Source organism: Meleagris gallopavo, chromosome 11, assembly GCF_905368555.1.
Source record: "Meleagris gallopavo chromosome 11, MGAL_WU_HG_1.1, whole genome shotgun sequence".
Classification (NCBI taxonomy): Eukaryota; Metazoa; Chordata; class Aves; order Galliformes; family Phasianidae; genus Meleagris; species Meleagris gallopavo.
This window is the reverse complement of record NC_139414.1, coordinates 21576522-21592960: the sequence shown is the minus strand read 5'-3', so window position 1 is coordinate 21592960 and position 16439 is coordinate 21576522. Positions and strand designations below refer to the sequence as shown.

The following is a 16439-nucleotide window of genomic DNA, read 5'->3' as shown; positions in this document are numbered from 1 at the left end:
TGTAGAGTTTTTCTGAACAAGAAATTCGTCTAAAAAGTCAAGTGAAGGAACTTGAAGCAAATGTAACTGCTGCTGCTCCAGACAAAAACAAACAGAAGGAATTGGAGAAAGTCCTCAGTAGTTATAAAAAAGGTACTTGTTGTGGAGAGAGGGGTTATAGATAAAAACGGTAGTCGTGTTCATTTACTAATGCAGGAGTGAATGCTAAGGCTTTGTTCTTCCGTGTTGTCAGTGCTGTACCCACCATTTTGCTTTTATAGCATTTTATGAAAGAGCATACAGATTACTTTGGATGTCCTGTATTCCTCTTTTGAACAATACAGCATCAGCAGCATGCAGATGCTTTCCTTTTTCAATCACACTAAAATCTGAGGTTATAAATATCTTGGATGTTTCTGCCATACGATTGAGAGAGACAAAACTGTCTAGAGACCACATCATGTCATTAACACTTACTTTGTTTATCAACAGATTACGAGCGTGTTTCTGAGCAAGCTGGTAAAATGGAAAGTGAAGTTAAACGATTACATAACCTCATCATTGATTTCAATAATCGTAAACTTAAAACACAGCAAGACAAAGTTGATAAGATCAACCAAGAAATAGATGAATGTACTTCAGCTATTACTAAAGCCCAAGTGGCAATCAAGACTGCACAAAGGTACAGTACATCAGTGTGTGACATTTTAAAGGCTGTCTCTGTACCGAGCTGCACACACCTGTACTTGGGGGATCTGTCAGGCTGGAGATGTGCTTTCCCTTCCTTACAGCTAGAGGAAAACTGAAGGGAGAAGATCACAGCCTTTTTCTCTAACAGACACCTCACACTGAAACTGGCTGTTAATTAAGATTTTGTTAATTAATTAAGAGGTCTTTGTTAATTAGTGTGCTTTACAGGCAGAGGATCAGAGACCTAGAAAGCTTAGTGACACCTGATCAAGGAGAGTCATTTCAGTCTTCAAGCAGCTGCATCTGTTGACATCAGAATCTGTAGCACATTGGTGTGTTTTAAGTGGGTGCCGTAGTTAGAAGTCTCTCCATCTGAAAACCTTATTTTCATTTGTGTGCATCAAGCTAAATGCTGCTTGCGTTGAAGAGATAAAAGGCAGTAACATTTTGCAGTCTCCAAAAGGTGATTTAAAAGCCCCATCTAATCAGTTTTTTCTGCTAATATTTGCCTATCACTAAAATAAAATATCAGAAAAAAATTAAAAATAACCATTATTGACATGCAGTGAAGCAGTTCGGGTCTGAAGGACTAATTTTATTGTGAAGTATGTCAGAAAGAAAATGGGCTATATTTTTGTTTTAGCTTAACGATACGTAGTGAGCACTTGGAGTGAATGTCAGAACAGCGGGAAGGAATGAACTACATGTTTGTGTTTACAGAAGACAGCTTTGTCTTACCCACATATCCCCAGTGTGTGAGGGTTCATGCACACATCAGTACTTCCTATTTGGTTACCAGTATGTGGGGAACTATTTTTATAAGTAAGGCTGTGCTTCTGGATTCCCTGGTGCTGTACCTGCACTTGAAGTACACGAATGTCTTGGTATCCATTCAGAAACCTGAAAAAGTCTGAAGATTCTGTTCTTCGCACGGAGAAGGAGATTGGAGACAATGAGAAAGAAATTAAAGACTTAACAGAAGAGCTGACTACGCTAGAAGATGAAGCTACTCAGGTTCTGAATGACTGCAAGCAAGCTGAAGTAAGTGTAATGTTAATTTGGTGTTTCTTCATAGAGGATGCAGTCTGAAATGAACTGCACGTAGTATTTGTTATACCAAAGGTGTCTTAATTGGTGCTGTTAACCTTTATCCTTAGACATTCTAGGCAGGCCTAGAATACAGAAATAGGATCATCAGCAGATAGCTCCATTTAAAGAGCTACCTTGCAATTTGAGCCTGACTTCATGACACTGATATAAAACATCATTAAAAACATTAGCCTAGGACTTGCTTAATCCAGATCTGGATTTCAAATATAAACTGCAGCATCTTTTCACAGGTGATATTTCAGAACTCGTGGACCAAGTTAACCTAACTGTTAGAGTGTGTGTTTTATTTACATCCATACTTACAACTGTGGAGAGTAAGCTGTGTGAATAACTTAGTGAAAACAGACCTGTAACGTGAGGAATGGGTAACATTTCCCTGGCAACTGAGCACTGCACTTTGTGTGCCCTCCTGCAGGAAGCGCTGCCGGCCGTTAAGGAGGAGCACCGCAGTTTGCTGCAGGAGATGAGAGCTATTCAAGATGATGAACACGAACTGCGAAAGGAAGCTCTCAATATCAAGTTTAAAATTGAACAAATTGATAGTCATATTTCTACACATCAGTCGAAGGTTAAATACTGGCAGAAGGAGGTAAGCAAGTTTTTCAGTTCATAGAAGATGAATTATGATATCCCCAAAAAGATTAATAGGTTAACATAGTAATTTAGGCAAAAACTGATATTCAGCTCATTATTTATAGCAAATTATTGTTTATCCTATAAAAACTTGCTCTAAAAAAAGATGACATGAATGAATGATGTAGCTTCTGACTTTCCAAGTTTTTTCTTTATGAAAGTATTGTTGGGTAACTGTAACTGATGTAGTGCTATTGAAGAGCAAGGAAAAGCAACAAAGAAAAAAGAGTAGGCAATAAATGCCAACTAAGGGACTTTCGTGCCTGGCAATTCTCTCTTAGATACTGGGGAAAAAAAAAAACAAACAAAAAAACCCTTCTTAGAAAGGTGAGAGAAGCAAAGAGGAGTAGGAAATGGAAAACATTCAGTGCTGTATCCACTAAGCTGTTCTTTAAAACAAAACAAATTACATCAAGAGTGTCTTCAGTCAGCTTCTGGGAATGGTGTTTAATTCTTCTGGAAGCAGTTCTGCACAGAAACCTGACTTCTTTGGCCCGTAGGCTCACTGAGTGCACAGAGTCAGTAAGAGGCAATGGCTGGGGTTGGCTTTGCTTTGTTTTTCATGACCTATGCAAAGTGCACAAACATGGTGTGTGCACAGGGAGACATCCAGGAAAAAAGGCCAGATAAGATGTAGACCAGCAGATGATCCTGCAGTGGCTTTTACATCCTTGCTCCTTTGAGGACAGCCAGAGCAGCTGCTCCGCAGTGGTATTCAGTAGCTTTTCAATCTTGCAAATACAAGGTATTAAATTAAATTAAAAGGGTCTGTTCTCAGTTCTTTTTTATTTCAAGGCAGTTGGTCATTCTGGGAAAAATAAGTTTTCAAATGGTAGAAAGAAACTTCAAGGATAAGGAAAGTAAAGGTGATAACCACATTACCCGCTACCCATTTCTAAGAATAAATCTTCAGGAACGAAACAACAGGATATAGTGTTTATTGTCTGGCATGCATCTTAATTTTAAAGAGAATTAAGTGAAGAAGTTTTGAATGCTTGGAAGGTTCAGTGTCTACTAATACCAAAAATATTCATTTTGGAAGCATGTTCATGTGATAATTAATGTCATCTTTAGATTTCTAGTAACTGATTTTGATTTTTAGATATCAAAATTATCATTGCATCCCATAGAAGATAAGCCACCCGAAGAACTCCCGGTGCTCAGTCAAGAAGAGCTTGAGGCTATCAAGGATCCGGACGTTATCACTAATCAAATAGCTCTCTTGGAAGCACAGTGCCATGAAATGAAGCCCAACCTTGGTGCTATTGCAGAGTATAGGAGAAAGGTAAAGCTCTGCTACTGCCACGTAGCAGTAGAACCTATTGCTTTGATATTGCACTGCCTGTCAGCACAGCAGTACGGCTTTGTCTCAACCAAAACACATTTAGCTTTTTATTCAGGTTTTCTTGCCTCGTATTGCCTCCTCCCAGGGGAAGAAGGACAAACCTTCACACACTGATTGCTGACATATAAAGACAGGCAGTGACTATCTGTGCTGTCAGATGGTGTCAAGCAGACGTTTGTAGCTCTTGAGACAGGTTGATTAAATGCAGATGGGAGCTGCTTTTCTGCAGTGCTCCTCCAGAGTGTTTGAGAGCTGCTCTGCCCACAGCTCTTATGGGCAGAGCTGTAAGATTGCTTGAAGCACAGAGCTACTAAAATAGGCATTAATCGTTTAACTACAATTTCAGGTTAATTAAATGACTGAGGGAGTCCACGTTAGAAGTGAGCAGCGAAAAGAGGGAGGGTTTGTTCTCAGCTCTTTTTTATTTCAAGGCTGTTGGTCATTCTGGGAAACAAGTTTTCAAATGGTAGAAAGAAAAGTGGCATAAAATCTAAAATAGAAGCAGCTTCTTTAACTGCACTTTGGTTTTGCTGTGTTTTGTTGTTGTTTTTCACAGGAAGAGCTATACTTAAAACGTGTGGCTGAATTGGATGACATTACCAATGAGAGAGACAGATTTAGACAAGCTTTTGAAGATCTCAGAAAGCAGAGGCTAAATGAGTTTATGGCAGGATTTAATGTAATAACAAATAAACTGAAGGAGAACTACCAGATGCTGACTTTGGGAGGAGATGCTGAGTTAGAACTTGTAGACAGTTTGGATCCCTTCTCTGAGGGAATCATGTTCAGGTATGTGAAAATACTTGGTATTGTTGCTGCAATTCCTAATCATTGTATTGCCTTTCTAAAACCCATTTTTACAGTAAATTTTACAGCTAACCATGGTAGTCCCAGCTCTTGGCAAATACTGGCAAGATACTCACAGAAGCCACAACCTTTTAGCACTGAGCAATAAAGAGGTTCATTTCACTTCAAGAAACACATAACTAAGAAACAACAGTTAGACAGCTTTGATTTCAAAGTAATTTTTCAGGTTTCTTGTTTCCCAAACCATTTCATTTGCCCAAGGAATCATGTCAGATCATAGTGGTAAGCAGACATTGTTCTGTCATAAATAGCCCTAAAAGTATATTCATTACTTAAAGAATAGAATAACACTTTTGAAATACAATTAAATAGTAGTTCTGAAATGTTGCAGGTCCCACAGAAAACAAACGAGTGTTACAGTAGCTCCAGCTCAGGCAAACATCAGCTGACCACATGGCTGTGTGTGTACCCAGGGAGCTGCTCCACAAACTCCCTGCTGCCTTGTGACTTGCTTTTCCCCATGCCATATTCCTTTGATTCATGAGCAGAAGTAATTTACAAACTAATTTTGTTTCAGTGTTCGGCCTCCCAAGAAAAGCTGGAAGAAGATATTTAACTTGTCAGGAGGAGAGAAGACTCTTAGTTCACTGGCTCTAGTTTTTGCACTTCATCATTACAAGCCAACACCACTGTATTTTATGGATGAGATTGATGCAGCACTTGACTTCAAAAATGTATCCATTGTAGCATTTTACATATATGTAAGTACTGGTAACTACTGTAAGTGGGACTTTTTCCTTCTCTGCCAGGAAAAGGGTAACAAAGTTACAGCCAGATTTCAGAGACTTTGTAAGATGCAGTGTTTTCAAATAACTGTGTGCTAAGCAGATTTTCAGAAAGGTGCTCAGAGTGTAGTTTTCTGCATATTTTTTTCTAAACTGCTGCTTTCTTGAAGTTGGGTTGCTAATAGAAGATCTGTAATTATTCCCTACATCTTCACCGCACATTTTGAAAAGCTGTCTAAAGAGCAAAGAGTTTGCCAACAGTGCTGTAGTTCAGCACAGCCTTGCTGCAACTCCTTTCTCTTTAAAATTTACTTTCACTTAAACTAATCAGCCCCAGTCAGCTGAGATGCTCTTGGTAGGGCGTTCACATATCCAGACTCATGACTTCATTCTGAGGTGCAGCCAAAGTCCTGGGAGTTTTACTTGCCTTTCATTCTCTCAAGCTTCAAGAGGTAGGTTTATTTCATCTGTCTATTTTTGAAAGCCTGAAAGGAAAAGCATTAATAATTCTATCATCACCGTATTTAAGCCAAGCAAGCATTTACATTGTTGCAGTTCCTGTTGCTAATTTAAACTTAAAATTTTCAGAATTACTCAAAGTAATTCCCATTTTGGGAACAGACAAAGATTAACTGCTTCAAGCTAGGGAAGCACTTCAAACTTTGCTTCCATCGTACTTGTATTTTCACACATGTGACCTTACACTGTTGCTCCTGAGTTATTAAGGAAAAAAAAGGTGGTTTTATTTTGAAAGCACCACCCAATGTAGATGTTTTGTTATCTACTGTCATCGTGCCTCAGGATCACAGAACTGCTTTTCTTCGTCAGAGCTTGTCAACAAGGGGTTTGCTTCCCCCAGTTCTCAGTGTGTGGAGATAAGTTTGATTTCCTTTTCATTCCTAAAGGAGCCCTCGTTAGGACAGATCAGGAAGGTCAGGAAGCCTTCAGGAAAGCTAATGAAATTCACATTAAAACTGTGGCAAACTGAAATTCTGCAAAAATTTATGTATGCTTTTATTTAACTCAATTCACTTGAACAGGTCATGTGAAAGGAAACAAAAAAAAAAAAAAAAAAAAAAGGAAAGCTGTTGCTTGCTTGAGTCAATTGAAATGCTTTGTGCTGAAAGCCAAGGTAGGACTTAGCCAAAACCAGACGAGTTATGAGAGATCAGCACCTGCAGAGCTGTTGGATTGTATTGTGCACTGAATATTTACAGTGATGTATCACTTCTTCAGTTCTTAAACCTGGATGTAGAGACCATGCAAGAACGCAGCTTTCCAAAATCCCTGAGCTCATACAAATACCTTTTGTTTCAGGAGCAGACAAAAAACGCGCAGTTTATCATCATCTCCCTGCGGAACAACATGTTTGAGATTGCAGACAGACTGATTGGGATATACAAGACTCACAACACCACGAAAAATGTGGCAACAAACCCCAAAGTTATTGCAGCGAAAGGACTGACTGAGCTTGGCATTGCTGAGCGCAGCATAGCTCAAAACCAGAATGAATGAAAAAAAAAAAAAAACCCAACTTTCCATTGTAAATTAATATTCTTGCTGCTGCTTACTATATTTTTTTAAATATACTTTTGTATTTTGAGATTTTTCTCTTTAGATTTGAGTCCCTTTAGACTGTTAATAAAAACAAATCTAAATAAATGGCATTCTTTATCATACAGTCTATATGGGTCTTAATTATATGAACAGATTAAAATAACAACAGCTATTATTTCAATTATTATGTCAATTCAGGACTTCTTTCCCCCCTCTATGTACTAAAGCAAGCAAATTGCTTTCAAATACCAACAAAGAAAGAGCATCCTTATTTTTAATATCAAAGCATTTTAATGTGTGAGTTCCAGTAAGTGAAGTCAATATATAAAATAATCTGCATTAATAAGGCTGTAAAATAGAACAGACTTACTTCTATTTCTAGCTGCTGTCAGAAAGCTGTGATCTAGGAATCAGACGCTGGGAACATTTTGCAGTGAACTGGTTTGGCTGTTGTTTCCTTCTCTCTCTTCCTGTAATTACACAGGAAGGACAACACTTCTCTCTTTTCTGTGGCTGTGTTGCACACTTACAGTCTATCAGTCCTGCAGTAACTCTCACCTGCTTGCTCTTCCCATCATTTCACAGAGAACATGTTTTCACTTGCAGAGGTAAGGTTATTTAAACCTGTACCCTATTCCTGTTGCTTGCCTACCTATTAGTTTTCTATTTCCATCATCATGATGTTAGCACTTCTTTACGCTTGTTTTGCTTTGAAAGTTAAATCTGTATTTTTAGGAGCTGGAACTGTACTCCAGAAGTCAGGTCAAATATCTGACAGGTGGTCAATAATAACCAGTTCCTGAGCTAGAAGTGTCTCCTACCTTGGGATGAGATTCCTCACTGCTGGCTGCCAGTATCTCATTTTGACAGAAAACAGTTGTGTCTTAAATGCTACTTCATGTCACTTCTGTTAGCTTAAGTCAGCAGCAGTTATCCACCTATTTCCTTAAAGAAAAAAATAACCAATCAGTGATGTGCTTACTCTTGTAAGGTGCCTTGTAGAAATGCTTACTGCACACAGTTCTAGAATGATAGTTCACTCTTTTCTGTGCTATTCGTCTTTGTTTACATTTCCCTCACTGTTGCCCCATTAAGCACACTTACTTCAAGCCTGACTTAGCTTATTGTACTTTGTCACAGTCCTGAATGGGGTGTTGCACATCCTGTTAAACAGTGCACGCTGACCCTGAAGCCTCTCCATAACTGAAGAGGCTGAGTGGTGCCCAAGAGGCTGTGCTCTCTGAGCTATGCCTGCACTTACCTGGTAGCACAGGCAGGGTCACCAACACAGCTGCTCTGCCAAACTGGAGGTGGTGTAACTAAATAGGCTATCAACTGAGGGAAAAATCCCATGTTTAACGTTACAGTGAAAGCTTCTCTCTACAGTGATTATACTAAATATCACCAGGTGCAAATTAACACGCACAGAATAAAAATGTATATGCAGACAATTTGAATTGGGGCCAGAAAGCCATCCCGGTTACTTTCAGATCATTTTCAGAAAACAAAGCAGCAGCAGTGAAAATCAATAGTAAAGATAGAAAATGCAAGGCCTTTCTCTGCCCCATCCTAATGTCAGCCACGAGTGCAGTGCAGTTTTGGTTTTTCCCATCTCATGACAAAGCTAGAAATCCTTGATACAGCGTGAGGATAAATTTATGGCAGTTACAGTTTTTAGTTCTCACTATCCTACTTCATTATTAAGCGATAAGAAATTAATCTTCCTCAAGGTGAAGTTGTTTTGGCCACAAGCACTGCTGAGTGCTCTCCCTGCCCCTATCCTGACCCATGACCTTCTCTGCAGTATTTTGTCCTCGAGAGGGAGTGAGAGCAGCTCAGCCTGCACCTCACACTCAGCCAGTTAACCCACCTCCTGCAGATACCCGAACGGACCTGCAGTGAACAATGCAAATAACGTGAAACCCACACTGGCCTAACTCACGGAACGCTGTTTTAGAGACTCATTCTGGTCTATGCTACAAGAAATAAGGCAAGAGGAAGAAAAGAAATCAAATCAAGCACAGGTTAGTACCCACATTCTAGCTCCAGCGAGCCCTGCTGCTCTGTCTCATAGCCCCAGTCCAGCCCCCAAGCGCTTCCAGCTGTTCAGGATTAGAGGGAGAGTGATCAGTAAGGAAATCAAGGTGTTAGCCAACTCTAATGTAAGAATATGCAAATTTATTAAAATATATAGTACACCAATAGGTACGAGTACTAAATGTTTCTATCAATCAGTGATAAAGACATCTTATAAATTCACATAATCTGGAAAAATAAAATTGCATTATAAATTTTCCATAATATTTGTAAAAGTCATGAAAATAAAAAAAGCAGATCAAAAAAAGCAGATTTGTGTGGTAGCAGACATAGCACCAGGTTGTGAGACTTAACGTGCCAGACGGCAGCCATCCAGCAGGGCTTGAGAGAAAGACAGAGAGCCCACTTCCAGTTTTATTGGGCACCTACCCAGTCCTAGGCTACGCCTACACAGGATTTCACGATCCAACCAGCAGCATCAGTGGGGTTTGCCACTGTTCATGCTAGAAGTACAAACCATAGACAAGCAGGGCAGAGGCCTGCTCCTGTGAAGTATTGCTTATCATTGACATTTCAGTCAAATCTGAGCAACGTGAACCACCAAGCTGCGGAGAAGGGTGCTGCACAGCTGCCACTTGGTTAGACTTAATGTTTTATCAATACCATAATACGAGGATACCAATAAGCTTAGGACTTTATTTCGGCTTAAGGAATACATCAGCATCACACGTGAGCATCAGCCTTGCTCTCAGCCCTCACTGACATCAGTGGCAGCAATTGCTGTTCTGCAGGACCCCCCGGCAGCACCTGCTGGTAGAGCAGGCAGCCCTGGGTTTGCGCAAGGGTTTTAAAACACCAAGTTGTGAAAGGCTGGCCTCACAGTTACTCACTAGTTCAGCAACTTGAGTATCTTTAAATAACAAAGCACCCAAGGAATGCTGCTATGCTAGAATATACTATTATTTGCACCGAGTCAAAATTAGACAGATATTCTTTTTTGTAAACTTATCTGTGTTCTGCTGTTCTAACTGCAACGCTTAACAATTCTTCCAGCCTGTAATCAATCTGTTAATAACTGCAGGTCAAAATCTGCTTTCATTGTGAGTTTTTCTATTGAGTGCAGTTTAGTACCTCATCATAGGAAGAGAAGCATGTTACCAATTACTTGACTGCAGAACAAAATGCTATGGCTTCTACGTCAAGTTAAAGCCTCCATCATTTGTGCTGAAAAGCTAGAAATAGATTTACACTCATTTTCAAGTTGTTTAAGGACTCTTGATAACATCTGAAATCCTTACATCGCTGATTTTGAAGGGAGTTTTGGTACTTATTGCAGTATGTATCTATTTTCACTACACACTAAATCTTTCAGCAGAAAGTCAAGGATCATTATGAGCACTGAAAATTCCCTGCTAGAATCAATACCTGATTTGTGCACAGCTGGCACTAAAAGCTGTGTGCAGTATTTTACCACAGGTACTACAGATACTCTGTAAACAGGATCGTGTCACCAGCAGCCAAGAACACACAAAATGAAATCCAGATCCATTAACACATGACTTAAAGACTACAGCTATATCAATTAAAAAGAGATCAATAAAACGCAGCAGAAGAGCTCTATGTACACCAGACCAAGTGACTGACTTGTCTAGGAGCAGCCAGTGAGTGGTCAGGTGCTTCTAAAAACCATTCATGTTGTACTGCTTTTATTAAAAAAATATTTCCATTTATGTTACCATTATTTTTTTAAAAAGTAGATGTTCAAGAAGTTACTACAAACTGGAGATTGCTCTCTTCCAGATTACAGATTGTAAGCTGATTGCAGCTTTCTTACACACGCATTGTTTCTGATGGCTTCCAGTTTCAACACCTGCTAACTTCCCTTACTGCGTAAGCAGATGAAAAAAACTTTTCATTGTAAACCTTCTCCTTTGCCTAACAGTTAACTGAGAGGAAAGCTATACCGAAAAAGGAAGGATATGGAAAAAGAAAGAAAAAGCACAGTTCTAACAATTTGGCTTTTCAATTGAAACTTCAAAGACATCATGGTGTTTCTGACATTAAAGCTGAAACAGTCAAGTAGGAATAATTCTCCCTAAAAACTCTGCCAGTAAATGCAATTTATGGCACACCACATCCACTGTGTTCTGCCAACAGGTGCAGAAATCTTGATAAGTAAAGAACAAGAAATCTGAAATATAAGTGGGAATGGATTCAATGACAACCGATGACAGTGGTTTGTGAAATGAAAGCACGGCTATCACTATTATTACTGTGAAAATAAAGGTGACTGAGAGAGGATTTGCAGCTTGGAGAAGTTCTTCAGGTTTTCCTCTTTCCTTTTCACTGCTCCTGCTGTGTGCTTTCCTTTTTGGAACCAGTTTTATTTTCGGAGTCAGGATCTTGTTGATCTGACCAATTTCAGTTTTAGACCACACATCCTTCAACAGGTGCCCAACCCTTGGGTAAATCTCCACAGGTTTAACATCCGGCAGTTCCTTCTCTTTCAGAGCTTTTATACGTTGATGCACATTGTCCACCTTCTCAAGAAAAACAAGTGGAGACTCTTCTTTCTGAATAGAAGTATTCAGTGACATTAATTCCAGCTGTTCTTCCCTTATTTTTTTCAACTTCTCAATGTGAGGTTCATATTCTTCTGAAATTTGTCTGTTGATTTCATCCAGTGCAGCCAGCAGAACTTGTTTTTTATGTTCCAGTGTCTCACTAAGCTTCTTAAAGTACTGTACCACTACCTTTTTATCATCTTGAACAATGCTTTCACACTGAGACTTCTGTTCTTTTAGCTTTTCAATAAGCAAGCATACATTAGACCAGTGTTTATCAGTTAACTGCTCGAGAATTTTCCCAGAAGACTCCTTCTCTTTTAGGTAGGCACTGTGAAGGTCATCTATGGGATGACCGTTGTGTTTTCCTATCGTAAGGCAATGGCCACACACTAGCTTTTTATCCAAAAGGCAGTAGACGTTCAGGGGCTGCCTGTAGTGCTCACTGCAGGTCGCCACATCAGAGTGATCCTCCTGGCGGTACTTCTCAATGATGGCCTTCAGGGCAAAGTTGGTGGGCAGCGACTCGGTGCCCGAGGCAGGAATCTCAACAACAGTCCTGCAGTTTGGGCACTTCAGAGGAACTCTCAAGGGTCTCCAAATGGAAAAGTTGCTTGACAGCTGAATAACACCTTCCAGACAGTTCCTGCAGAAGGTATGGGAACAAGGGAGGACGCGTGGGTCTTCAAACAGGCTATAGCAAATGGAGCAAGTCAATTCTTCCTCAAATTGATGCATGTCCTGCAAAAGAAGAAAAAGAAGTCTGATTTTTCTTTGCACTATCTTTTAAAGTAGTCTTCTTCACCTAAAGGCCTCAGCATGAAATGTAATAACCAATAGCCTAAGCTACACTGACATATTCATGCTAAGGGGGAAAAAAAACTAAAATACTATGGGCCACAAGGTGTGGGAGCCACACACCTTAATTTTCCAGCTTTTCCATGGAGTCACCGTGGCACGCCGAGGTTCTCCTCATTTGCACATTTCACCTTTGTAAGTGATGTTCCAGACACCAAAACTAAAGCATGCCAATAACACAGCCAAGCCAAACAACAAATCTGCTTTCACTGACTACATACATTATTTTCTGAGAGTTAAATGTATTTGTCATACTAATTAAGTGTGTACACTAATAAAGTTATTGTCAATTCTGGGAACACCACTTCCACTTTGCTGAACTTTAAGTTTTCATTCATGGTCGGGAAAAAAAAAAATCCATAGCAGTGTCCTCATAATTTTCTCCTATATACGTGGAGCTAATAGAAATACAAAAACCAGAGACTTCTTATGTTTGCAACCATTGTTTTTTCCTAAGTCCAGTGCTGGGCTGTAGTTCCCTTCAAATGAACTATTACAAAAAGGAAACGTTCTTTACAAACAATAAACATTAGATAAAGTGCAAGATAAACATAACCTTCAAAGACGCTTTTAACTGCATTTGCTTGCGCTCACAGAAGCAGAGGAAGAAACAGACTGCTTTTCCCAGGCACTGTTACACAGCTCCTGTAACTCCTGTGAGCACACACAGGCAGGACAGCCAGGCAGTCAGTGTGGGGCTCCTGCACAGCCCCCTGCCCAGTAAGGCACCAAATGCCCCAATTTGCTGCGGGGAAAGCAGACTGCACATGAGCGCCAGTAGAAGGAAGGCAGGAGGTGGCTGCCAGAGACAGGAAACGCCAAGGAAGGGAGATCCAAACCTAGCAGCAGTTCAGCAAGGAACAAGAAAAACTGTTTCCCAAGGAAAAAATAAAAGGCAGGAGGAAGGTGGGAAATGTTTTCCTGTCCAGAGCTTTGGTAGCAAATGTATGCACGTACACACACATTCATCACCGGAGGGCCAAACAGTGTAAGCAAATTACAGGCTAAAAGACAGGTTAAAATTCCAAGTGTAACCGTGCTGGGTTTCTGAAAGCTTGCAGCAATAGCAGGCCAAGTGAGCTTACCCTCCTGTAATTAGCAATACTGTAGACGAGATGAAAGCACATAATATAGCATATCTGCCACAACTATGTTTTAAAATTCATTAGTTTGACATTGTTTGTACAGACTTCAAGGGTCTAATTTATTTGTTTCTAAAAGCAAGCTTTCATTTAGATGGAACGAAGTAACGCAGTGTATTCAATGACAACACTGCATTCCTGAGCTAGAGAGTCAGCCACTGCTCGTCTCATTAATTATACAAGCACTTGTCCAGTAACTACTATATCTAGAAAATGGCTGTGCTGGTAAATAAGTAACCATTCTACAACAGAAGTCAGCTGTAATAAGCTGATAAACTCTTAACAGGTGAATCTGGCACCAGGTAGCAGCTGTGAACCTAAGCCAGCTCCAGTCTGACCTCAGGAGTTCGGTGCTGCCAAGAGCTCACTGCAGCCAAGCTAAACCAGCACCAGAAAAGCTGTCTCCTGATGTTACAGAGGTCCACAGTACCCCACTGTATCACTAGTGTAGAAGCCCAAGTTTGTTAAGGAAATAAATAAGCGATTAAATGACAATAGGCAGTATTTTCCACTTCGAGGTCACCGCCGTGGTGAAGCACGGCAGAACATATGCTCAGAAAACACAACAGGCTGAGCTACAGCCCCGGCGTTGGTTCATCGGGACGAGCGGTGCCTGCCGGGTTCCAACGAAGGTAACAGCAGCAACTGCAGCAAGGCGCAGACACGGCCCGGAGGCGGAGGTCCCATCCCGCGGGCCAAACACCGCCGTGCCGAGCAGTTTCTAAAAGAGCACGCTTTCAACGTAAAGAAATACATCAAAAACCACCGAGGTAACCGGGCTGTACGGAGGGGGAGCCGAGGGCCAACGACCGGAACGGCGCCTGCGTCCTGCAGGGCTCTCGCTGCGGGCGCACAGCGGGGCCGCGCGGGAAACGGCGGGCCGCTCAGCGCCGTCGCCGCACAGCCGAGCCCCGCGCGCTCCGCAGTCCCACAGCGACGGGACGGCGCGGCCCGCCCGGCCGCTACGCCGCGGGTTCGATGAGGGCTCCGCGAGCGGCCCAGATTCGCTCCGCCCCGAGCCGAGAGCCGCAGCGGTGAGGACCCCGCGTCTCCCGCTCCCCGGTAATCGTCTCACGCAGCTCCCAGCCTCCCACCCTCTCCCTCACCTCACCGCGCCGGCCGCTCCTCACGGCCCCGCCGCTCTCCTCAGCGCGCCGAGCCGCGCATGCGCCGTAGCGCCAACGGCCGCGCCGTTCGAAAGTAAACGGTCGGTGCGCGGGGCGGAGCCGGGCGGCAGCCGTTAACAGCGCCCCCCCCCCAGCTCTCATAACGTAAATCGCAATTTGCCCCCTCAGGCAAACTACAGTTTCTCATAGGTGCTCCCTGTGCCACGCCTCAACACGTCCTAAAAGCGGTCTTCCAAAAGACATCCTTCCCAGAAGTGGTACAGAGCAGCAAAGAGAGACGAAAGAAAAAGGAAGTCAAAATGACAAAATATGAGAAACTGAACTCATTATATGAAGAACCGTATATCTTGGGTTTGTGGAACCAAAGCAGCTAATAAAGATTAAAGCAGCACAAACTTTTTACCCTGGTTTTATTTCCAGAGAAATTTTGCATACTGGTATTTTACAGTATGGATGGCAGTATTTTATATATTTGTTTTGCAAATATTTTTTTTCTCTTATTGTCCAAACAGGGTACATTTCTTTCCCAAGCTCTGTAGCTTCATTACATATTGCATTTAATTATTCCACATGTCCAAAAGCAGAAGTGCTGCTCATTTGGTTTGCTTACATGCCCAAACCATTCCCAGGAACACATCACAGAGGATGCAGGTGCAAAGTATCTCAGGTCAAGCCAGAAATCTGCCTGAGTTGAAATTATCCGGTTTTAGAAGTTGCTTGCACTGCCAAAATCATTTAAATCATGTATTCTCTTTAATTACAGGTGGGCAGATCCCTGCTATTTATGTTCGTTTTGCCAGCTGATATTACCAGACACACGTGTACCTGCAGACTGTGTTCAACTTATCCCCTGCCTCTACATCCTAGTCACCCAGCAGCTGCAGAACTCAGGCACCCATCACAGAGGTGGCCTCATCCATTTCCAGGATGCTCAAGCAGCCACATGGGCTCGGTAAGAATCCACCAAAGAATAACCCAGAAAATGGTTTCTCAGAGAACAGATATTGGCAGCACATTTCATACGAAGTCAGAGATGAACTTGGATACAGAACATGTTCACTCACTAACAGATCACAGAGACAGTAATTCACTTCTTATTACAGAGATGTCACCCTGAAGATTTTATTTACTATTTGAGCAAGAAAAAAAACAACTTAAGCCAGATACAGAAATCTTTAAATCTAAAAAGTCATTCTCTCCTTCAGTCTGATTTGTAGAAAAAGTTTCAGCCACGTGGATGTTTTGTTGCTAGCAACACAGAGGCAAATCTTCACTAATTGAAATTTTGGGAACAAGTAGTACCTTTTAGCAGAACTCTGCAGCTGACAAATTGTTATGAGCAAGACAGTGGGTCACTGTTCTATCTGCAGAGATGACAGCCTGCAGTGTGCTAATGCCAGAGCCATTATGAAAGAATAGCTTGAGACAGCTCCCTTCAGGCTGTGCTAGTAGAGTCTGCTGCAGTAACAGCCTGATAAATCAATCATAGCCCATCCAATTCAGATCGCAGAAACATTACAATAGTAACAAAGTTTTGAAGATGAATAGGTAGTGCAAAGTGGGTATCTCCAAACGTCTACAAACATAACAGAGGCACAGCAACAGAGGTATCAATTGTGTCTTGGTACAAAAGAGTCATCTGGAACACAGTTCAGCAATTAACCTCCTTAGAAAAAAAGTCTGCATTTCTGTGCTTACGCACATTTAGAAGTTATGAGGAAACCCTTCTTTGGGTTCACAATACAACCAAGCTGTGAATGTCATGTTTCTTGAGAGAAACTTTTCCATCTCCTCAATACTCCTGT

General features: G+C 41.4%; 2 protein-coding genes across 5 annotated transcripts in view; one reads left to right on the top strand and one right to left on the bottom strand.

Moving 5' to 3' along the window:
• Positions 1–7026, top strand: part of SMC4 (structural maintenance of chromosomes 4) — a 33390-nt gene extending 26364 nt beyond the window's left edge. For 3 of the 4 annotated variants that reach the window (XM_085232575.1, XM_085232573.1, XM_003209227.5), the window contains exons 17-24: positions 6–132; positions 472–661; positions 1566–1710; positions 2195–2368; positions 3515–3697; positions 4314–4546; positions 5142–5325; positions 6667–7026. In XM_085232575.1, coding sequence (XP_085088701.1) covers positions 6–132; positions 472–661; positions 1566–1710; positions 2195–2368; positions 3515–3697; positions 4314–4546; positions 5142–5325; positions 6667–6864 — 1434 coding nt within the window. In that variant the 3' untranslated portion in view covers positions 6865–7026. Of the gene's footprint in view, positions 1–5; positions 133–471; positions 662–1565; positions 1711–2194; positions 2369–3514; positions 3698–4313; positions 4547–5141; positions 5326–6666 lie in introns of those variants that run through there. The other variant, XR_014885391.1, reaches the window with a different exon arrangement.
• A 2038-nt stretch (positions 7027–9064) lies between these two features.
• Positions 9065–14766, bottom strand: TRIM59 (tripartite motif containing 59). The gene is given in 4 exon segments (XM_085232580.1): positions 9065–11584; positions 11587–11611; positions 11613–12248; positions 14614–14766. Coding segments are annotated over 3 exon segments (1224 nt in total). The 5' UTR covers positions 12246–12248; positions 14614–14766; the 3' UTR covers positions 9065–11018.
• Positions 14767–16439: the final 1673 nt, after the last annotated feature.